The sequence below is a fragment of the Coenobita brevimanus genome, chromosome 111, assembly GCF_032717465.1.
Source record: "Coenobita brevimanus isolate Jiangsu-jjx chromosome 111, ASM3271746v2, whole genome shotgun sequence".
Lineage (NCBI taxonomy): Eukaryota > Metazoa > Arthropoda > Malacostraca > Decapoda > Coenobitidae > Coenobita > Coenobita brevimanus.
The window spans coordinates 17,213,380-17,239,180 of record NC_137064.1 but is presented as its reverse complement, the minus strand read 5'-3'; the positions used below and the strand labels follow the sequence as shown (position 1 = coordinate 17,239,180).

The 25,801-nt window shown below is 42.2% G+C and overlaps 1 protein-coding gene across 1 annotated transcript in view; it reads left to right on the top strand.

Annotated features, from left to right (window-relative positions):
• The window catches only part of LOC145417827 (uncharacterized), a 165,266-nt gene that overhangs the window by 85,293 nt on the left and 54,172 nt on the right, over positions 1 to 25,801 (top strand). The window contains exons 2-3 of the mRNA XM_080286448.1: positions 4,065 to 4,254; positions 4,620 to 4,802. Of these exons, the coding sequence (XP_080142574.1) occupies positions 4,065 to 4,254; positions 4,620 to 4,802 (373 nt within the window). The remainder of the gene's footprint in view (positions 1 to 4,064; positions 4,255 to 4,619; positions 4,803 to 25,801) is intronic.

The following is a 25,801-nucleotide window of genomic DNA, read 5'->3' as shown; positions in this document are numbered from 1 at the left end:
CCAGTCCTCTCCCTTTTCCCCTTGCCCTCACCCCTCTCACCGATCCCTCACCCTTCTCTTTAAGCCCTCACCTCTCTTCCCCAGCCTTCACTCCTTTCTCTCTCTCTCTCTCTCTCTCTCTCTCTCTCTCTCTCTCTCTCTCTCTCTCTCTCTCTCTCTCTCTCTCTCTCTCTCTCTCTCTCTCTCGTTTTATTAACTATTACTGTTGATCTAAAATTTATCATTAAATATATTCAAATTTCCCAACCTCTACGCAATATTCATTTCTAAAAGTTTGCGGACTGCACGGTCATAAGCCTGTTCAAGAATGATACGTGGTTTTCAGTCACAGAAGCATCAATGTACAGTACAACACTGACCCTTCCACTACGATGCCGTCTTTCTTCATACCTCCTTCTGCTATCTCAAGCCGATTACATTCACGTTAGAATAGGTCTCCCGTAGCGAAGGAGTTAAAAACAGTTTCCAATTAATCCTGTCATAACGATAAGGATAACCTCATTTCTATTTTATTCCTGCTACCACCAGATTATTATCTTTTGCAGCTTTGGAAAAGATCTATACGACTGAGAACAAAGTAGAGAAAACTTTTTCAACCCTTTTAGTGGGTTGGGCCTCTGTCTGTTAGCTAAAATATCGTTTGGAGTTAGCGAAAACAAAACATCAGTGCTAGTTCATTGCAGTGAGAGGGTAAAGGACCTAATTATCATACAATCATCTCCAGTATTCCGTATGTGGATTCTACAGAAGAATTCTATCTAGGAATAATAATGCACATAATGATTCATATAAGGGATATGGCTTGGAAGACTTTGGCGTGTGTTTTGCCTTCGGAATACCTCACACCGCTTATGTGTAAAGAAGGTGCTGCAATTTTGAGAGATTTATGGTAGTTGTGTGGTCGTGTGATGGTGGGGTGCGGGGTGGTGACTCCGCCCTGCTACATCCCGATTCATTGTGTTACACGTTTTATGCTGATGTTCCCCGTCATTCTACTGTTCCCAATGTCACCACTTCTAACATTCGTCCTTGTACAGAATAGATCATTAAATCCTTTGCGCCTATGGAGTTCTTTATCGTCATTATCATTATCAAAACCATCATTATCCCAACCATATATCCCACTAGCGCATGCTGTTGATATTTATGATGTACCGAACTACTGAAACGATATTTCCAACCTCTGTGATCGTTGCTGAAGAGTTTGACAACATTTCATTAAGCTGTGACACAGCTTCAGGACGGTTTAAAGGAGTTTTCCTAAGCCCACCCTGTCTTTGAAGTGAAATTTGTTTTCGACTACTTCGTCCTGTAAACCTCAAACACTGAGCCTGAGATATGATGCATCGTATGTCTTGAGTGTCTTGCGTATAGTGGAAGAACACATTTTTTCCCCTGACGCAGTGATTACAATGATTATGTTGGAAACAGTGATTGCCCACTCCTCCTTCCCCCTGCTCTAACACCTACCCACGAGCACTTCCTGTAGCTACTGTTAGTGAATAGACCAGGAGCTTTCATGTACGAACTCACTCTGACAACTGGTACCGTGCTTTCTGCACCTCTATCTCATTTTCAGCAATTAGGACACTTTTTTTTTTTTCTGAATGGATAAATGCATCTACTGAAACCAAGAGTTTCATCAGACTATAGCACTTAAACACGACAATGGTACAGTTGTTAGCGCATCACATTACACATTGGAAGCACTTACCCACTCCGGTTCCTATGCAGGTCAACCGGATTGCAGGCTTGGATGTGTCATTTACACCGTTTGCTATGGTGCAACTTGCACACTGGAAACTTTCAGCTTCAATTACTTCTATATACAGACAGTCATTATGATGTGTCTATTTGTAATGAACTTTATCTGCATTGCATCGACACTCAGAACTAGGGTTTTATGTAAATGTTGTGATTTTAATATATAAGATGAAGGAAATCGACACAGTACCGATCATCTGATTAATTATCGACGGACTATCGTCTATGTAAGGTTTATCAGAACACAAGATGAAAAGTGGCACAAAAGCTGTATGTGAATTTGTCTCATGCAAGACTGCACGTAATAAGTGGAACCGCCAGTCTTCACAAGACATCCTAGCACTTTGGGAGAGCTGATGATGGTGGCCGGGTGAGGAGACAAGGCCAGCAGAGTAGAAGCTCCAGGTCCACCCACCCCTGGATCATGTCGGAAACTGGGCCAACTTATATGTTAGATTTAACTAACAGTAAGGAAATGATGGCCGTTCGGTCGCTTAATAATTGTTTAGCTCTCGCCTCTGGACTGTAGCAGTCTACATTAGTCTTGCCAGCACGAATGTAGATCCAGGGGAGAGGTTTTGGGGGTGAAGAGACAGTGGATGAATAAATCCCCTCCTACAGTTGAGTTGGGGACATCCTATGTAATCATATCCGCCCACCCTTCTACAAGTCATGTAATCCTGAAAAAAATGCAGAGTTAAACCTACAGTTACCCTCAGACTACTTACATCGTTTATACTAATAAGAAAATAAAGATAACAAGGAAAGAAAAAGTCTTTCAAAAGAAGAATACTGAAACTGCAGAAAATATAACATAAGAAAATGTAACTGGATCTGATGTAGCAAAGAAAGCTTTTGAAAAAAGCACCAGTATGATGCAGTTGTCACACACCAAAAAACCAGCAAGAAGACACGGCGTGTGTGCTGTGCGGCCCCTTCGTGATCTCCCAGGCCATGTCTTCCCCCTAACTATTTAACAAGTCAGCCCACACCCCTGTGATCGGACCAATGTATGGCCCGGATCCCTCTATGGGAGGGATAAATCGTAAAACGAACAAACGATGCAGTTGTGTCAGATTTTTTATGTGTCCGACTCTAGGCATAGGGTCAACAGCCCGTTCCCTGAGGTCCAGCAGTCCTCCTACGTACCATACAATTCCACTTGTCACCACTTCTGTGCTAACGCTCACCGTCCTTATTTAACACATGCTAGAGCGCTCTCATACTGGACTGGTGTATTAGTATTAGCGGAGGTGTTTTTACATGTCGGCCGATTTAATGGTTGATAGTAAATTCTTAAACTGTTTCATGATGCAGTCGGGATTCGAACCTGTGTCCACTGGGACAGCAGACCACCTCTCTTACCGACTCGACCACCGCCGCCCCCAATCGGCCACCGAACTGTACTTCGCTGTTAAAAATGTGCTTCCATTGATATATTTTATGTACCAGCAGCTGTATCACCTCACTTCTGTCGGTGGTTGCCCTTTCTTTTTCCTACGCCTAAGTACTCTTAAGTCTCAGAAGTCATCTTCCCCTTCCCCCAGAATGATTTCATCTATGTCTTCGATGAAAATGTTTATTATTCTCATATGCAAAAAGTAGAGTATGTACAGGCATTTATGTATGTACGCTCTTTTCCTCTCTATTATGTGTTTATTTTGCTCTCAAACAGAGCAAGTGCACAACTCTAACAAACAAGCCACTCTGCAGAGGCACATAGTCCCGTATTTAATGATATTCTTGGATTTTCCCATGGGGAGGCTATGGACCATGAAACAGTGAAATCGATACAGAAGGCCTATTAGCTAATTAGGCCTAGAAGCGTGGCTTGAGGGAAGTGGTGACCGCAAAGTGAAGCAGGAGGGATGTAGTGGGTGAAGGATAACACCTCGATGCCCCACAACCTGTCCTACCCACCTCCACCAGGGCTTCCCTGCCACAGTTTAGGCAACGGCTCCCCTTTCATCTTTTCTTCCTCACGGTTTCCAGACACCATTACGTAGAGGGTCCAAGGCTGATATAGAAGTGTATCATTGAACTGATAATATACAAAGTCAGTTATAGTGATTTCATATTAATTTCTTAAGTCTAGTGTCTATAGCAGTTATCATTTGCATCAGTGTTTAACTCTTTCTCAAAGGCACATACTCGTATATTCATTTAATCCTAATTTCTGGTTACCAACTAAATATTAATTTCTAGCTGTCTATATACCATTCATTTCAACGAACGATAGTCGTCTCAGTTTGTAGGGGTTATGGAAAGTATTAATTCCATGTTTCACTTTGATTCAGTAGATCAGAGATGCAACGAGTGAAAGAAACAAGAGCCTCCGCCTCCGAGTGGACGGTGGCGCACACAAAGGCTCAGGAGCACAGGGAGGCGGTGACGGGTGCATGGGTGGTGGAGAATGTGCGCCGTCTCCAAGACTCAGTGGTGGAGCTCCAGGAGGCGCTGAATGTGACACAGGCCTTGCACGACAAACAAGTAGGGGCAGAGACAACAGTAACTTTATCTCTTTTGTTCTCCAGACGCTTGTGTTCATTATTAAGCTGTTTTTTGAGAGGTTAGGCGTAACAATGTCTCATTTATGACACAATAGATATAATTACTGGTGTCACATATGACACAATAGATATAATATTACTGGTGTCTCATTTATGACACAATAGATATAATATTACTGATGTCACAGTATGAAATCTGAAACAAAAATTTTAAATAGTCTGCTTAAATAGTGAATAATATTTTCAGAAATAAGTCTAATAGATAGGCAATACTTGTCATTAGTTGTTATTCAGTGCGTGTGCTGTTACTATCCAGTCCAGTGATGCATTCAATTCTCCCTGTAGGAGATAGAGTCCCGGCTCATTGTGGTGACGAAAGACTTAAATGCCTTGAGGAGCAGTTTGGCGGCAGTCACTTCGAAGGCTGAAGCAGCAGCGGCAATGTCTACAACTGTGCAAGAGGAGTTGACCAGAACTGTTGAAGACATGCACCGCTCAGCAGGCCGGACGGGAGTACTCTCTACTGAGGTTAGTTGCTTGTCTGTCTTCCGTGTACTAAATACTGTTAATTTTTATGATAACTATTCCTGATGGAATAGTCAGCTCTGTTAAATAATATATATATATATATATATATATATATATATATATATATATATATATATATATATATATATATATATAATCTCATCTCATCAGCTGTTTGAGTGTCCACTGCAGGACCGACCTATCACGACCGAAGTGGGGACGATACAGCCAATGTATCTCTACGAAGTGGCTTAGGCTGTCTGGTAGAGATTGTATGTAGGGTGAGAAGTGCTTGTAAGTGTAATTGTAGTGCTGAAGTGGCTTTGGATGTGTTTGTAGTCTGTGAACTAAGCGTAATCGGCCCGCGCAAGCCGACTGGGTGCAAGCATACTTTATAGTATGCGACACTGGTTCAACCACAGCACCCCTTATATCCGTCAAGCAGTATGTGGCCAGAAGAACGCTCACAAACTTTTATTACCCTGGCGGAGCTCGAACCCTCGTTCTTCAGTGTACGAAAATGCACACTTTACCACTGTACACCACTGTACCACAGAGGCCTTTATATATATATATATATATATATATATATATATATATATATATATATATATATATATATATATATATATATATATATATATATATATAGGCTGTATATGTATATGTACGCTCAGCAAATGCAGATAATTGTCATCATGGTGACACAGCTGGTGGAGAGATACGTGGACTACTGCTGGAATGTTATTTCTTTATAAAAGAGACGACGGGGGGAAAATGCTATAAGGTGTAAAATATTCGCGCAATATTCTCCATTTACTGTGTGTAAGGTGAGAGTCAGAGCGGTGCAGTATACAGTTCAGTTAAATTATTTAAAGAAAGGGAAGATATTTCCTTTTTGATTGATATAGCTTAACAAAATAAATTTTTGTTGGAATGTTTTAAACATAATTTAATATCAAGTTTATTACTCAAGAACACGATTAAACAGTGTCTTCATTGTAACCCATATCTTGCACAAGTAACTAGCACAAAAGCCCTTCGGCTACACCCCCACGGGGTCATCTCCCCTCCTACCTATTTTCCCAGTGGACCTATTTTCACTCCATGGATCCATTTTCTTCCTTATGCCTACTTTCCCCACGGACCTTTTTTACCTCATGGACCTATTTTTCCCCCATTTTTCCTCCTTGCACTTATTTTGTTTCTTGGATCTATTTCCTCCCTTGGACCTAATTTCTTACTGGGATCTATTTTCTCCTCTGGACAAATTCTCTCCCTTGCGTCTGTTTTCTCCCTTGGACCTACTTTCTCCCCAGAACCTATTTTCCTCTCATGGACCTACTTTCCCTCCAGTTGCCTATTTTCCCCATGGAACTTTTTTTTTTTCTCCATGGACGGCTTTTTATGCACTAATTTTTTCCAATGGACCCATTTTTCTTCCCACGGAGACACCAAATCCCCACATGTACCAATTTTTGCCCATTGACCTATTCCTCCATAGACATTTTTTACATATTAGACCTATGTTTCCACTTGGGCCTATTTCCTCTAAGAACACATCCTTTCATGGACCTATTGTCCATTATATACTTATTTCAATTGAGGACATATTTTCCCATGAACTTATTTTCCCGCATCCATTCACTCACCCACAGTAGTGTAATAAGTTCGTCTTCTGCCATGTACTCCAGGAAGCTGCACATCTACCCACTTACCCACGTAGCCCATCCACCCATCCACCCCATTCACCCAAGCACGAAGCCCACTCACTAAGGCGCTCCACCCACCCACCCACAAAGCCGAAACCCATACCACTCACCTTCCATAATCCACTTACTTCATCCTGCCTGCCCACCCGTTCACCCTTGCACCTCCCTCTTACTTCACCCTGCCTACCCACTGACATATCCCACCCTGCCTACCCTACATACTCACCTACCCACTCATCGCACGCACTTTGTTCATCTCACTAACCCATCCCACCGACTCCACTTACCCTGTGCACCCATCTCACTCACCTCCCCTGTCCACCCACCCACCAACCCACCCATCCATCCACCCACAGACCTACCCACTAGGCCACCAAGTTCGGACCACCAGCAGGATGGCTTGCACCACACACACACACACACACACACACGCACGCGCTCGCTCGCAGAGGTACTGTTGTTTTTATAGTATAGATGAACTGTTTCTTTAGTCTTGTGTTTCATTCATCCGATCATAACTCTGACATTAATAAATTGCAGTGATAATTTATTCTCATTTCAGTACTTGTAATCCTCAAATCAGATGCTGATTAAATCACTGTTTATGGTGGTTCATTTGGTGTGACCAATGAGGTCTGGCGGCAGCCGTGATGGAAAAGGCAATCCAAAAGTACCCTATCCACAGCCCTCCGCTTGTGATTCCTTTCACCCTCTGGTATTATCGACAGCAGGAGAAATTGTGCGTGTCTTTCTTCACTCTAGTAAAGGAACACCAATGGTATTATACTCACACGTACATTCCAGGTGACAGACAAGGGTATTACCATTATATGAAGCTCATTAACATTATTCTGAGAGCATTATAGTTACTACTGCATGCAGGTTCATCTCGCTTCCCTATTTTTAGATCATTTACTTTGGAAAACATTTTATCAGAGATTAAGAGAGTAACTGATTCACGGAGTAGCGTAAGACTGATGCAAATGAACTTATAACAATGTGACATGTGTTTCCTCTTATCTACCTCTTCCGATTTACATTTTACTAGTTACTTCTTACCTCAACATTACCTTGATTCACTTGATCTTTCCGTCACATCTACTTTAATTTTGTTAAGCTCTTTCTCAAATTTTAATTAAATCGCCTTTCGTTGCTGTGCCATGCATCGCCTTTCTTTATATTCCATAACCCTGCCTCTTCCAGTCCTCCTCTGGCCTGCCCCCACTGCTTCTCTCTGTCTCCGCCTCTTCCTGCCCTGCCTCCCCTTGGTCAACCTCACCCGCTGCCCAGCTGTCCTCAGACACAGCATGCGGACGGCTCAGGCTGTCCCACCTCCGGCACCCAGTAACTTGTAATAATTTGTACCCTTACAATTCTGTTTCTGTGATGGTATTTTAGAACGTATCGATGCTGTTGTCGTTTGGAGTTTTATTTCAGAGAAAAAAAAATACAAAGGTCAACAACTGCCTCTAAACACAATTTCCTCCTTCCGTCTTTAGAATTTTTTCTTACCCGCAGTATAAAATTTCATGTCTTCTTCCATATGTTTTCCTGTTACCACTAAATTTTCCACCCAGTTCTCTTACCCTTTATCTCTGGCCACTCCTTCCTTCATCTCCCTTTCTCATTTCTCCCATCCATTATAGTTAATTTCCCTTTCCCTTTTCTGATCCTCACATCCCCAGACCTTCCACCTTCCTCTAATCTCTTTCCATTGTCACCTACCTCACCTGATCCCATTCTCCTTGCCTTTTTATTCTCTCTTCATATATATATATATATATATATATATATATATATATATATATATATATATATATATATATATATATATATATATATATAAGCTATTGTGCAAATAGTAAATTGTTATTAGATGTGTGGCAGAACATATTAAGGTAAGGTTCACAGAGATTCAGGCTCTTTATCTGTATACGTAGGATAAACTACTTCTAGAAGAAAAAAGATAACTAAAATTCTACCGTCGACACCATTGTACGGCCGCGCATGCCACATGACGCCCCGACCTCCAGCTGACGCTGGTTCCATATTCTTCCGTCAAGAGTCGTATTGTAGAACCCTACGTTTGCAAGTGAAGTTGAACGATAAACCACACAGCAGAATGACTCACAGAAGAAGTTCGGGTAGATCGCAGTTTAGTCTGTGAAGATTATTAGGAAAACGCGTATTAGCGATCACTGCACTTACGGAATTCGATAGCTTACATTTTTGACACATAGCCTTCCACAGTACCCATCTCAACCTTCACGTGAACAGATTTCAACAGATTAGTAAGTACCTATCCAAGCCTGAGGCAGGGGAAAAGAGTGATCAATGTCGCCAGTGGTTAAACCTACTGTAGGTGAGCCACAGGCGATCAGTCCAGTCGCATTATTGGTGGTCACAGTGGAGCTGTGAGAGCCAACAAAAGAGCAACAGCTGCAGGGGTCTCCATCATGGCCACTCTTTCAGAACAGCACTTATTATACCCACGCTTGCAAAGCGAGAACGGGGTATTGTTTTGCCGTGTGTGTGTGTGTGTGTGTGTGTGTGTGTGTGTGGGTGTGTGTGAATAAAATAACTCTAATAGTTTTGATCCAACTTCGACCAAATTTGGTGGAAGGACTGAGGGTCTTCCCAGTGACTGATTTATTGTTGTTAACAGTAGGTCAAAGGTCAAGGTCGCAGAGAAAGGTCAACTCAGACAGTTTTAGTACATCCTGGACTGTAGATAGATTGATAGTCAGGCTGTTGGAAGTAGTTCGAGTTTTTCAACAAACAGTCGCAGGTCAAGGACACGGGGCAAAGTCAAATGTTCGGCCCTTTGGCCAACTTTGGGGCGAGGGTGTCGCTCTTTCTGAGTGTCCCTTGCTTCTAGCTGAGCCATTAAACAGACATTGGATGTATCAGTCTTCAAACATGTTCATTTTTTTATGCATGTAGGAAGGTTTTGTACATTATTTCTCTTGAAAGTGAAGAACTGGAGTCGTACGCCAACATCCGAGCTAAAATTCGCAATGTCTTAATATTCAGCGATGGTGAGGGCACAGATGTGCTGGAACTAATATCTTGTAATGCTTTCTCCTGATGGCGCTGCTTGGTTTCCCCAGGATGAGGGTTCAGGGAGCTAGTGTGGAGGCATCACAGATATAACTGAGTTGATGTTTCTCTTTATTATGAAGTCAGCGTGTCCTGCCTCGGAGGTTTACTTCTTCGTTCCCCAGCTGTCACTTATTCTCACACCTGTATCTGCTGGCTATAATAATATAGTGCTAATTGTCTATATACAAAGTAAACTCAGGCTATAAGTATTTGGATGCAACGGGCTAAACCACTTTTTCAGTGGTATCAGTCTACCATCAGGCTGTTAGCTACTTAAGTACTTGATCATTGACGAAAATCATCAGTTCTTTGTCTTATTTTTTTCCCTGATAAGATTGCGAGTTAATTCTCATCTGCCAGTGTATCTGTTCCTCAGTGTTCAGATTCTCGTTTGACTTTTATATACAGGTACACAATTCCTCACTGTCGATCTTAATATGTCTGTATATATGTCATACACGTCAAAAAACCTCTATGACCGCATGGTAAAGGTTGATGCCCTTTGCAGCGTCACAAATAAGAAACACAAACTGCTGAGTCGCAGAAATCTTAGTGTATGCGGTCATCAAGGCACTTTTATATGTATGACTCTGTCAAGCATATGCCGGTCAGCACCAGAGTCACTTTATTTTTACTTTGCCCTCCAGTAACAAGTGCGGAATACAGTGACAGCCATCTATAACGGTTATACGGCTTAATGAGCCGCAGGTTGGGATGTATTTTGAATTCTTGTCGGACGCGCAGCGAAGAGTTCCGTGGTAAAATATTTACGCATCATGAAAGAAGGATCTAGATCAATCCTGTTCAGACAGAAAGTACTAAGTTCTCAGAACTTTTAATGATGTGAGGTGGTTAGAAAATTAGCGGAACCTGGGATATGCAGTGTGTGTGTGTGTGTGTGTGTGTGTGTGTGTGTGTGTGTGTGTGTGTGTGTGTATCCATGCCGAGGGAAGATAGGGTCTAGAGAGTCAGGGAAAAAAAAAAAAATGGTGGCATGAGGCAGTAACCAAAGTTTCCCCAATAGAATGAGCCACAATCTCATTCACACAGCATTAAAACTCCCGGAACCCTGGCTCTACCTGATAAGACAAAAAAATTTACGCACGTAACTTCACACTCACCTATTTGACAAACTCCCGGAATCCTGGCTCCACCTGATAAGACAAAAAAATTTACGCACGTAACTTCACACTTCCTTATATACTGTTGTTTGCAGATGATACTGTGTTGTTGAGTGAAGACGAAGGGGAGCTGCAAGGCTTGGTGGATGAGTTTGGGAGAGTGTGTAAGAAACGGAATCTAATGGTGAATATAGGGAAGAGTAAAGTGATGGTCTTTGAGAGAGGTGAAGTCAGTGAATGTACAGCGAGGTTGGATGGTGAGAAATTGGAAAATGTGAGTACTTTTAAGTACTTGGGTAGTGTGATGAGTAAGGATGGAGGTTTGTAGGGTGAAGTGCTTGAAAGGGTACAGCAGGGAAGAAAGGTTGCTGGTTCTTTGAAAGCAGTGATAAGAAACAGGGAAGTGAGCATGGAAGTGAAAAAGTTACTACATGACAGTATTGTGATACCCCAACTCTAACGTATGGAAGTGAAGCTTGGACGTTGTTGGAACGACACAAGTCAAGAATGAGAGCAGCGGAAATGTGTTATTTAAGAGGAGCCTGTGGAATCACATGGAGAGACAGGCTGACGAATGAGGATATAAAGGAGCGTTGTGGTGTGGATGTGGATGTGATAGGAAGCGTTATGAGGAACACACTGAGGTGGTTTGGCCATGTGGAGAGGATGGAGGGTGAAAGACTGACGAAGAGAGTGTATGTGAGTGAGATGGAGGGGGGAAGAGGGAGGGGGAGGCCGAGGATGAGATGGAGGGATGGGGTGGAGAGATGTATGAGAGAGGGGTGTGTGAGTTGGGCGCAGGGCAGTGAAATGGCGGGGCATAGGGCGACGTCGAGGCGTTTTGTTTGTGGCCACCCCAAACGGGATTGAGGCGTCTGGCAATAGATAGGTAGATAGAACTTCACACTCACCTATTTGACAGAGTCAATTCGACGACAGTGAAGACAAAAACTGGTGCCAAACCCTGGTCATACGCTCCTCACAAAATTCATCCAACCACCTCGATAGCTTGTCAGTTACCTGGCGTCATTAGCTCCTATACCTCTCCGTACTCATTTACCACAACTATCTACCTTCTTCTAGGCCTGTCACGTTTTTTCCCACCTTCAGATTCGCCCGGATATATTCGTTTCACTAAGCTATTCACACCTATTCGCTCCACATGCCCATACCGTGTACTCGTAAGCACACTAACTTTAACTCTGATGTTCACAGCCTTCTTTACTTTACATCTTTCACGAATCACACTATTCCTCATCTTGTCCACTCTCTACACTCCACACACATTCCTCAACAGCCCTATCTCCACTGCTCTTACTCATGCCTTTTCATATGCTACCCATTAGTCTCACACCCATATTATTATAGAGCGAAAACTCAACCTCCTTCATGCAACCTTCTTGCTGCCGGCATAGTCAAATTCCAGCTTCTCAAAATTTTCCTAGCACTAACCACTTTTCTTCCACTTCTTGTGGACATTTATCTTTCTTTTTTCTCAGTGCACCTAGGAACTAACGCTCTCATCAATTCAAGTCTCTCTACTCACTGTAACATCACACTGAGGGTCACCTTCTTTTTCAGCTACAATCATTTTACAGCTACTCTCAAGGTACGATGCTCACTATCTATAAAACTCTGCATTAGTCCCTCAAGCTCATGTCCGCTATTTGCAAGCCCTGTTTCATCTGCATATATCAGATGTGAGATACTCCATCCTTCACCATTTATTACCAACGCCATCTCGCTCTCCATTATCCCCGCGATATCCCATACTTTCTCTGTGGTATTTCTTCCTTATACCTTTCTTCCACCACTCAGGAGATTAATGTCACAATAATTTTTGTTCTTATTCTGCTTACTTTTATTCTTGTACAGAGAGACAATCAAAGCCTCTTTCTACTCGGCTGGAAGAGTTTCCCCTCATCCATGCCGTCTTACAAATCTCAAACACTTCATTTCACACTCCACTACATTTAGTCATCACTGTATACACTTCATCTACCCCTGCTGCATTTTCATTCTTCAGCCTCTTCAAAACATTCTTCACTTCTGGCAGTGTTAAGTTTCCTGGCCGTACATTCCCTATCTGCACACTACCAACACTAATCATGTTTACACCCGCTCTGCTGTCACCATTCCCACTCATCAAGGTTTTGAAATATTCTTTCCATCAGATTCTTACCTCACAGCCGTTGGATAGTATTATTCCAATATCATTCCTCACACTTTCGCATTTCTTTCCAGATTTCTTTTAAATTTTCGCAGCTCTTTCCAGAACAATTTCTTATTTTCCAATCAATTTGCATATATATATACATATATATATATATATATATATATATATATATATATATATATATATATATATATATATATAAACTTAATAAGTCAGGCTGTATGTGTATGTGTGTGTGTGTGTCTGCATTTGTTCGTTTCTTTTACGAGAAAAGAAAAATATATGGACCAAATTTATTTTTGCATTAGGTCGGGTAAGTCCATGAAGAGTCAGAAATATCTATCTATCTATTGTCAGACGCCTCAATCCCGTACGGGGTGGCCACAAACAAATCGCCTCCACTTCGACCTGTCCCCCGCAATTTCATTGCCCTCCTCCAAGCTCACATACCCCTTTCTCATATACCCCTTCTCTCCAAACCTCCATCTCATCCTAGACCTCCCCCTTCCTCCTCCCCTACCCACCTCATTCACATACACTCTCCTCGTCAATCTCTCGGCCTCCATCCTCTCCACATGGCCAAACCACTTCAGCGTATTTCTTCTAACGATGTCTATCACATCCACATCTACACCACAACGCTCCTTCACTTACTAACTTGTCAGTCTGTCTCTTAATGTAACTGCACATGCACCTCTCAAACAACTCGTTTCCACTGCTCTCACTCTTGATTTGTGTCCTCCGCACAAGATCCAAGCTTCATTTCCATACGTTAGAGTTGGTGTCACAATACTATCATGCAGCGATTTTTTTTACCTCCATGCACAGAAATATATCTAACAAAAATTATCACGATTGCGCGCAACGCGACGGAGCGATATTGTCAGAAGCGCGACATACGAAAATATTTGTCTCTGCGTTTGTTCGTTTCCTTCACGAGAACGGTAATAGATATCGACCAAATTTCTTTCACACACACACACACACACACACACACACACACACATATATATATATATATATATATATATATATATATATATATATATATATATATATATATATATATATATATATATATATATCTGTCTCTGTCTCTCTCTCTCTCTCTCTCTTTATATATATATATATATATCTATATATATATATATATATATATATGGGAGCCTCTGTGGTACAGTGGTAGTGTGCGTTTCGCACGCTGGTGAGCGCGGGTTCGCCTCCCGCCAGAGTTCTATAAACTTTGGGAAGCGTTCACCAAGCCCCTTGCTACTTTGGCGGACACAAAGGGTGCTGTGGTTGAACCAGTGTCGCATACTAGTATGCTTGCACCTAGTCGGCTTGCGCGGGCCGATTACACTTGGTTCACAGACTACACACACATCCAAAGCCACTACAACACAACAATCACACTCACAAGCACTTCTCACCCTACATACAGTCTCTGCCAGACAGCCTAAGCCACTGGGTAGAGATACATTGGCTATATTGTCCCTGCTTCGGTAGGGATAGGCGGATCCTGCAGTGGACCTCAACGGCTCCTGATGATATATATATATATATATATATATATATATATATATATATATATATATATATATTGCCAGACGCCTCAATCCCGGTTGTGGTGGCCACAAACAAATCGCCTCCAAGTCGCCCTGTCCCCCGCCATTTCACTGCCCTGCTCCCAACTCACACCCCCCTCTCTCATATACCTCTCCACCCCATCCCTCCATCTCATCCTCGACCTCCCCCTCCCTCTTCCCCCCTCCACCTCACTCACATACACTCTCTTCGTCAGTCTTTCACCCTCCATCCTCTCCACATGGCCGACCACCTCAGTGTGATCCTCATAACGCTTCCTATCACATCCACATCCACACCACAATGCTCCTTTATATCCTCATTCGTCAGCCTGTCTCTCCATGTGACTCCACAGGCTCCTCTTAAATAACTCATTTCCACTGCTCTCACTCTTGACTTGTGTCCTTCCAACAACGTCCAAGCTTCACTTCCATACGTTAGAGTTGGTGTCACAATACTGTCATGTAGTAGCTTTTTCACTTCCATGTTCACTTCCCTGTTTCTTATCACTGCTTTCAAAGAACCAGCGACCTTTCTTCCCTGCTGTACCTTTTCAAGCACTTCACCCTCCAAACCTCCATCCTTACTCATCACACTACCCAAGTACTTAAACGTACTCACATTTTCCAATTCCTCACCATCCAACCTCGCTGTACATTCACTGACTTCACCTCTCTCAAAGACCATCACTTTACTCTTCCCTACATTCACCTTTGGATTCCGTTTCTTACACACTCTCCCAAACTCATCCACCAAGCCTTGCAGCTCCCTTTCATCTTCACTCAACAACACAGTATCATCTGCAAACAACAGTACAGGGAGTTTCCAAACACTATCCTCTCTCACCATGGCCACTCCAACATCCACTACCCTACCTTGTACCTCTTTTATTACCCCATCCATGTACAGATTGAACAGTCATGGAGACATGACACATTCCTGTTTCAAACCAACTTTCAAAGAGAAAAATTCACTTAGTTCACCATCCACACGCACTGCAGCCTTCGCACCATCGTACATACTCTTCACAGCATTCAACAACTTCCCATCTACTCCATATATTCTTAACACTTTCCACAATCCTTGTCTATCCACCCTGTCATATGCTTTCTCCAAATCCATGAAAGCCGCATACAACTTCTTTCCCTTCTCTAGAAACTTTTCCACTAAAGATCTAAGAATTAATATCTGATCTACACAACCTCTTCCCTTCCTAAAGCCTCCCTGTTCTTCTCCAACTAATTTCTCTGTTCTTTCTCAACCTCTGTCAATAAGTATCCTACCATACACTTTTCCTATTATACTAGGAAGACAAATGCCCCTATGATTATCACACACTTCTTTTTCCCCTTTCCCTTTGTACAAGGGAATAATTATACCTGACTTCCAATCCTCCGGGACTCTACCGTCCTCCCAGGCCAATCTGCACATCTTCCACATCCACTCTACTAGTATCTCTCCCCCATGCTTCAGCATTTCACCACACACTCCATCAATTCCTGGGGCTTTCCCCAATTTAACTTTCTTCATTGCTTCCACAACTTCTATCCTACTGATTTCTTCCTGTCTTCTCACCTCCCTCCTTCTCCCAGGCATTCCCCAGACACTTATACTCGCTTTACTTCCATCCCCTATGTTCAACAATTCCTTAAAGTGTTCTCTCCATCTGCTCACTTTTTCTCCCTTCTCCACTAGTAATCTACCATTTTTATCTTTCACTCCCCTGCTAACTTCACTTCCACCCTGTCTTACTCTCTTCACCTCTTTCCAGAACATTTTCTTACAGTCTCTCCACTTTACACTCAAATTCCTTCCAAATTCCTCATCCACTCTCTTCTTACTCTCTCTTACTAATCTTTTCTCCTCTCTCTTTCTTTCTACATATAACTCTCTCTTCCGCCTCTCAACTTCTTCCACGCCCCTATTTCTCATCCATTCATTGTAAGCTTTCTTCTTTTATGCCACAGCCTGTCTCACCTATTCAGTCCACCATATATATATATATATATATATATATATATATATATACTTTATGTACACATATCATCATCATCACCATCACCAGCCATTACGAGTCCACTGCTGAACAAAGGCCTCCCCCAACCTTTTCCACGAATTCCTTGACTGAGCCAAGCGTTGCTACGTTTTCCCTGCATTTTTATCTCACATCTCTACCTCCTGTCTGGCCTTACTCTGCTACGCTTATAACCTCTTGGTGTCCAGTCAGTCAACCTCTTGCTCCATCGGTTATCCCTCATTCATGCTACGTGGCCTGCCCACCTCCATCTCTGCTCTTTTTTAACATCTGTATTATCTTTGACTTTAGTGTGTTTTCTCACCCAAGTTGATCTTTTCCTGTCTCTTAAAGATATTACCAACACTGACCTTTCCATTGCTCTCTGAGAATGGATTAATTTATTTACCGTCGATTTTGTCCATTTCCAGGTCTCACAACCATACGTCATAGCTGGAGTTATACATTCATTAAATACTTTTCGTTGTATAGAAACTGGTAAGCTTTTCATAATGTCTCTCTCTCTCTCTCTCTCTCTCTCTCTCTCTGTATATATATGTTCGGTAAACATGTACACACACACACACACACACACACACACACACACACACACACACACACACACACACACACACACACACACACTCTATATATATATATATATATATATATAGAGAGAGAGAGAGAGAGAGAGAGAGATTGGTGGTGAATGGGGACACCCATCATCCACTCACTCAGTGTAGGGACGCCTTATTGTCTCAACACTGAATGACAAGCCAAATGTTTTCCTGTACCCAGGAAACCATTTACTACGCATGGTGGTAACCATATAACCAGGGTTTTTGGCCGGGTTAAGTGTCCCCCAGATTCCCCTATCTAAAATCACTTAATCATGGCAGTTGTTTCGGAGAGCCTCGGATGGGCCAGTACCTGCCCAGGATCCCAACCAAATGGGCAGATTCGCATGGCCATGTGGAATGTGAGAGGTGTGAATGTGGAGAGCAAAAGGGTGAAAGTGGTGAATGTATTCAAGAGGGTGAGATATGCCGTGATGGCTTTGTGTGAAACAAAGATGAAAGGGTGTGAAGTGGAGGAGTGGGAGGGTGTGAAATGTGTAAGATCGGGCATGAATGGGCCATGAAGATGCAAGGAAGGAGTTGCGTTGTTGATGAATGACGTGTGGCCCAGTGGAATGAGGGATTACAAATGTGTCAGCTTGAGGTGTATGTATGTCAAGTTCAAGTTTGAGAAGGTGAAAGTGGCGGTGATTGTTGTGTATGCACCGTGTGAGGACAAGAGTGAGAGAAAGAAAGACAGGTTTTGAGATGAGCTGGATGAGGTAGTGGGAGAAATGCCCAGGAGCTATAAAGTGACTGTAATGGGCGATATGAACGGAAAAGTAGGCACTGGTCCTGAGGATAACATAATGGGTTGTAATGGAGGACCAGGAGAAAATGATAATGGGAAGCGACTGGAGGATATGTGTCAGGAAATGAGGATGTGCATTTGTAACTCGTATTTCAAACACAAAGATGTACATAAATATACATGGCATAGAGCGAACGGGGATCGTGTTGAAAGGAGCCTGATTGACTACGTGCTCGTAGTGAGGTCAGTGCTGGGAATGGTTGCTGATGCAACGGCCGTGAGAGGACGATGTGTTGGTCTGTCAGATCATATGATTGTGGTATGCAAGATCAGTCTGAGAGGAGTGAGGTGGATCAGCAGAGAGAGAGGCAGTCAGGGAGAAAGACTTAAAGTCGAGAAGCTGAGGATCAAAGAAATGGCAGATGAATACAGGGCCAAAGTAGGGGAGGAGTTAAAATCAGTGAATTGGAATGAAATGGATCTGGACAGCCTGTGGAATGCATAATTATAGGGATTACTTAGTTAGAAATGCTAAAGCGGTGTGTGGCGTTGCAAGAGTAACAACAAAGACGATAGGTACAGCATGGTGGGATGAGAAGGCTAAGAGAGCAGTGGAGGAAAAGAGGAAGAAGTGGCTAGAGTGGTTACAGGACAGGAGTCCATCTGAAATAAGAACTGAATATATTGGGAGCAAGAAGCACGTAAGGAAACTAGTGAAGAGGAAAAAGAAGGAGGTAAGTGATGATCTTGGAAGAAAAATGAATGCAAACTACTCTGAAAATGGGAAGTTATTCTGGAAAGAGGTGCGAAAATGTAGAAGTGAAAGCAGAAAGAAATGTGAAGGTGTGAAGGATGTAGGTGGTAAACTATTAACCCATGGGGATGAAGTAAGGACCAAATGGAAAGAATATTTTGAAAGCCTGATTAATGGGAATAGAGACAGCAGAGCCACTGTAAACTTGACTGATTTTGGGGGTGTGCAGAGAAGGAATGCAGTGACAGGAAATGTGACACTTGCACAGGTAGAGAGCGCTGTGAAGCAGCTGAACAATGATAGAGCAGCTAGGGTTGATAAGGTGAATGCAGAGATGATTAAGTGTAGTGGAGAGAGCTGAATTAAGTGCTCGTTCGAGATATATAAGAAGGCATGGATGAGTGAAACTGTGCCAGCAGAGCGGAGAAAGGCTGTGATTGTACCCCTGTACAAAAATAAAGGTGAGCGAAGTGAGTGCAAGAATTATCGTGGCATAAGTTCATTGAGTGTGGTAGGGAAGGTATATGGAACAATTATCATAGGGAAAGTAAGAGAGATATCAGAAGTCCTAATGAGTGATGAACAGTGTGGCTTTAGGAGTAGCAGAGGATGTGTGGATAATATTTGCGGTGAGGCATGTAGTGGAGAAGGCTTGTGAGAAGGACTATAAGGTGTTTATGGCATTCATGGATCCGGAAAAAACATATGACAAAGTTGACAGAGAAGGATTGCGGAAGGTTTTATGCATGTGCAGTGTAGACGGTAAGCTGCTAAGTGCTGTCAAGAGTTTTTACGATGGTAGTGACGCATGTGTAAGAGTTAAAGGGCATCTAAGTGAATGGTTCTCGATAGCTGTGGGCGTGCGTCAAGGTTGTGTGATGTCCCTGTGGTTGTTCAATATATATATGGATGGGGTGATGAGAAAAACACGAGTAATGGAGAGGGGGATGGCGTTGGTAGTGAAGGGTGATGGATGGAATATCTCAAATTTGTTGTATGCTGATGATGCTGTACTACTTGCAAGTGTTGGACAAGAACTTCGTAGACTAGTGCAGAGTTTTGGTGATGTATGTGAGCTTCGTGCCTTGAGAGTAAAGTTGAAAAGAGTAAAGTGGTGGTTACTGAGAGAGAAGGTTACTCCCAGCGCGATGTTACAATGAATGGAGAGAGACTGAAATTGGTGAGAGAGTTCAAATACCTGGGTACAGTGATAGAAAAAAGGGGAAAAGGTTTTAAGGAAGTGGAAAGTAGAGTGACACAAGGAAGGAAAGTAGCTGGTGCAATGAAGGCCCTGATAAGAAACACAAGCTTGAGTGTTGCAGCTGCACGAGGCTTACATGAAGGAGTGTTAGCGCCAGCTTTAACATATGGATGTGAGACTATGGTGTGGCATGAAAATGAAAAGTCAAGATTGAGAGCAATGGAGATGGGATTGCTGAGGAATATACGTGGAGTAAAGAGAGTGGATAGGTTACGAAATAGTGTGATTCGTGAAAGATGTGGAGTGAGGAAGTCTGTGGACACCAGAATCGAAGACAGTGTATTGAGATGGTATGGTCATGTGGAGAGAATGGATAACAATAGAGGTATATCTGAGCGAATTTGATGGAGGAAGGAGGCGAGGAGGCCAAGGAGAAGGTGGAGGGATATGGTGGATGAGTGTCTGAGGAAGATAGGTCTGGAAGTCGGTGAGGCTAGGGAACTGACAAGAGATCGAGCTGGTTGGATGAATATTGTGAGGAGAAGCACATGATCAGGGATTTGACACCGCTTTTTAACGTTACAGCGTCCGGACTGACTCTGTCGGATTTGTGTATGTGAAGCTACGGAACGTGGTGAATGCTTTTGTGTATCAGATGGAGCCAGGATTCCGAGAGCTTGAATGGTGAGTGAATGGAAGCGTGGCCCATTGGATTGGGCAAACTTGGGCTGTCTGGACATTGCTGCTCTTCACCCTACCCAAGGGTGGAAAAGGAGGTCCGGATGATGATATATAAATAAATAAATATCTATCTATCTACCTATCTATCTATATATACACACTATATATATATGGAGCCTCTGTGGCACAGTGGTAAAGTGTGCGTTTTCGTACACTGAAGAACGAGGGTTCGCGCCCCACAAGGGTGATAAACTTTGGGAGCGTTCTTCTGGTCACGTACTGCGTTGGCGGACACAAGGGGTGCTGTGGTTAAGCCAGTGTTGCATACTATAAAGTATGCTTGCACCCAGTCGGCTTGTGCTGGCCGATTACACTTGGTTCACAGACTACACACACATCCAAAGCCACTCCAACACTACAGTTACACTTACAAGCACTTCTCACCCTACATACAGTACAATCTATACCAGACAGCCTAAGCCACTTGGTGGAGATACATTGGCTGCATCGTCCCCACTTCGGTAGGGATAGGCCGGTCCTGCAGTGGATACTCAAACGGCTGATGATTTTATATATATATATATATATATGTGTGTGTGTGTGTGTGTGTGTGTGTGTGTGTGTGTGTGTGTGTTCGCGCGCTTTTATATATACCGAGAGACAGACAGACAGACAGACAGAGACAGAGCAGACGCATCCACTCACAGCGCGTCGTGTCGTGTAGCGCAAGAAACAAAACCACCCCAGGGACTCAGCCAGTTCGTATGTTTTTGCGTTTATTTGTAGGCAAATTCTGCGTAGCGTCTTCTTGTGGACTGCAACATCTGCTCTCCCCCTGCTCCCCTTCGTCGTTCCCCTGTTATTATGTACTATCCACGACCATGCTCCCCTCCCGGCCCGTCATTACTGCCTGCCGGGTCGGGTGAGGTTCTGACTGTGTAGAAAAAGACTTACCTCTCATATATTCCTCTCTCCACCTTCTCAGCATCGTGTTATCACTCTGACACTCTAAGCACCTCCCGTCTTTGTTCCTCTTTTCATACCCCACCTGCCCTGTCTTACTTGTTCATGTTCTTGCAGCCTACTAATCGTGTTCTTTCTCTTTCTCATCAAAGCACGTTTTCCGCTTTTCCCTCTCACCTTCTCACACCCACCGTCCTCTTTCTCTCTTTCTCTCTGCTTCTCCTTTCCATTACTTTTATATTCCGCTCAGTCCTCTAAGTTTTTCCTCATTATCCTCTTGGCCCAATCGTTAATTCTTCTTCCTCCTCCCAGTTCTTCTCGCTTGTCCCTTCTTCCCCTAACCCTGTCTCATTATCCCTCCCTCCTCCCTTCCCCATCATTTCCAGTGGAGGGGAAAGAGGTTAGGGGAAGAGGATCTGGGGGGGGGGGAGAGGGAAGTGGTGGAGGGAAGAGAGATTGGAAGGAAGGGTGGGAGGAAAGAGATCGGAGGATTTGCGTGTTTTCTTAAGACATTCAGTGTAAGGTTTCATGGCCGTGTTGATAGTATCCTGTATTAGCCTGGAAGGCATTTTGGCTGGAAAGCTTGTGAACAAAGTCGCGGGGACGTAAAGTAGGTGGCGGGGAGTCAAGCTGTATGGATGGGGAGAGTACAGGAGGCAGAGTTCAGCATAAACGGGTGTGAGGATATAATAGCGTCTGAAAGTAAATGTATATGAGAGTAAAAGGAAAGGTAGTTGAGGGAGGTGTGTTATTAAAAGAAAGAGATGTTAAATACGAGGGAAGAGTATGTGTCTAGGTACCGTATTAGGAAAAGAGAAGTCAGTGTGTAGAGTAAATAGAAAGATGGTGACGCAAGGAAATAAAGTGGTTAGTGCTATCAAGGTCTTGATGCAGAATAAGAAGGTACAAGAAAACCACATGAAAGTTTACTTGTGTCCACATTTTCGGATGTGAGTGTGTGTGACTCTGATGGTTAGAGAAAGCTGGAAAGATTAACAATATGGTGAGGGACATGGTAATTGGATGTGTGAGTAAGCCAAGTATGGGTAGTAAGGAAGCAAAACAACTCAAAGAAATTGGATATATATGGATGAAGTATGGACGGATGTACTGATAACAAGCATTACATCCCTTTATTTTCTTAGCTGTCGACTTCATGGTTCTTCTGCCTTATTCAGTTTGAAGCCCACTATGGTATCGATCGTATGATCTATTTGATGGTGCAGAAAAATCGTAAGACATAAAATGATGAGTGAATAGGTTTAGCTCATTCTACTGATGGGTCTCCTACATTTACGCGTTCCCTTTCCCATTTTTTTGTTATCCAGCTCATCTTCCCAACCTCCCTGTTCTTACCTTTCTGTATATTGCTATTTTTCACTTCTGGAACACGAGGGTGGTAGGCTATAAAGTAAAATGAAAAAGCAAAATCATGAATATTTTTTAGCTAATTTTTATGGTACTTAAACATTAATATCATCACACATGGATTTTGATTGCCTAGATGATAAGGAAAGAATGTGAATGGGTGAAGTAGATGGAAGTGATAGTAAAGCAGTATATCCAGAACACTGCTAGCGAATAAACGAAGATGGAGGACAAGGAAAGGATGCGGAGCAAAACTAAGAATCATATATCCCGATAGTGGAAGATTTCAGTACCCAAGACAATGTTTTTCCCACATTCCATCTCTGTGCCTGTTCTAACTTTACTATTATCTGTGATTTGCTTATGTTTGTATAGGGAATATATCAAGAAAATTGTTGAAAAGACTTCTTCTTGGGAATTGTTCAGTTTCTCCGATAGTGAGGATTGGATAATGGATATCCATACCTTTAGGTAACGAGAATACTGCAGGAAAAGTTAAAGAGACGGATATTTCACTGCTGAGTGGACTCTGAGGCTGAAATGTTCACAGATAAGAAACAACGCAAGCAGGCAAGAATATGAAGAGCGATAAGAGAAAGAAGCCAATGGACCCAAAGCACAAACATAAGCAAGTGATAATAACAATGGGACGGGGAGGCTGAGGGAAAATACCTAAATAATAATAGAAGATAAACTGAAAATGAGAGCAAGAAGAACGCTGGACTAGGTAGGGTATCATCACCCAGACTCAGTGACTCCCTGCTCTCCAAATCATTACATTTTCCTCCTTCCAAAACTCACATGCTCTATTATAAACGATTGTGTCAACATGTGAATACTATACTCAAACAGGAAACTGCATTCCACTACATTTTTTATAATCATTATATAAACGAATTTTATATAATTATCTCGACTGCCTTGTATAATTAACTTGAAATTTCTTGTCGAAGAGAAGGTTACCGCTCAAATAAGGTTAGTTTTATTTGCCAATCCGATGACTGTATGGCGGTTCTAACGATAACTCAGCTATGCCTGTGTAATTAGTTGGACATTAGCCTGTCTGGTAGACTATATCATCGTATAAACTGTCAATTTCATATTAAGATTGATTGAACCTTTGATATTCAATCTCCTCAGTTGTTTATATCTGCCACTGCTCCTCATAAGAGTCGCACCCACAAGTGTCGCAATAACATGGTACCGAACATACGTGTTAACTGTCTACTGGTTCACGTCTTTCTTACAGAAGATAAGAAATGTGGGCTTCACTTGCCCATGTAATTACAACTATTTTAAATGCATTTCATATTATAAATAACTAAGCATACCATAATACACTTTAAAAGCACTTGTGGGTCCACTCTGTGCCATAGTTTCTCACTTTAACAAACTTGTCATGGTCTATACTTAATCTGTTGTGACTGACCACACATAATAAGCTGTCTTGGTGAAGTACAGTACATCCACACTGTAGTCCTATACTACTACTACTACTACTACCACTATTACTACTACTACTACTACTACTACCATTATTACTACTACTACTACTACTACTACTACTACTACTACCACTAATACTGCTACTGCTGCTACTACTACTACTACTACTATTACTACTACTACTGCTAATACTAATACAACAATAATAATGATAATAATTATAATAATAATAAAAAATAACAATAACAACAACAACAATAATAATAATAATAGGAATACTACTACTACTACTCTACTACTACTACTACTACTAATAATAATAATAATAATAATAATAATACCAGTAATAATAATAATAATAATAACAACATACATATATACATACATTATTTAATCCTGTGTTGCCCCATGAGAAGCATAGAAACCCTGGGCTAGGCAAGTTAGTTCTGATATTTAAAATGTGACCAGCCTCACTCATCCCTGAGTGGCATTACGTAAGCAATAAACCCCAACCATCCCTTGGATATAAACGGACACAGGCTCAATCCGGTTGGAGAGCCTTAATTACCCACAAAACAATTAGGCGCCATAGCTTGGTTATATAGTTACCACCCAGCGTTGTAAATGGTTTCCTGGTGTACAGGAAACCATTTGGCTTATCACTCAGTGTAGACTAACCCGTGGACAGAAGGAAGAGGAAAGTAAGAAGGACAGGACATAAGAGGAAGGAAGGAAAGCAGGAAGGAAGAGATGAAAGGGCAGCCACCCGAGAGCAGCACTACATCGAGTGAGTGGATGGTGAGAGCAGCACCTACCAAAATAATAATAATAATAATAATAATAATAAAAATAACAATAATAAAAATAATAATAAAAATAATAATAATAATGATGATGATAACTGTCTGTACCACAAAAGATGAATCGGAGTCATTATTTCCCTCTCCTTATGGCCCCTCAGTGTTTCATATACATACAGTGTTTCAGCCATCTCGAAATTAATGGATCTTATTTGGCTCCCCTTTGTTCAATTTTCCTTGGAAAGAACTAATTTTTTTGTGTGGATTATTGGCATTTGGTTCCCCCTTCTTTGAATTAAAAAAAAAAAAATGTGTGTTTATTTGCTTGCCTGTGTGACTGCTTGCAAGTTGATAAGAAAAAAAAAAGTGAGCAGATCATATCGAAAATCTACGAGGATAATAGGCAGAAATTAAGCTTTGGTGACAGTATGTTGTATGGTAAAGTCACGGTGCTTCTTTAATTGTCAGTTTAATAAACAATGAGAAAATGCCGAGTTGAACATGCTCAGTGTGGCGGAGTTGCTTGTTCACCCAGTGCATCGCGTACCTTACCAAATTACTTTCAGTATAACTGGTTCTCTCACGCGCTAACTAATGTCGATACGATGATTATTATTTTTTCCATGTGAGCTTCTGTTCAGACCCTGCTCTTTCGATCTGTCACTTGCTGCTGTTTTTTTTCGGTCACACTTTAAAAAGTTTCACGGAA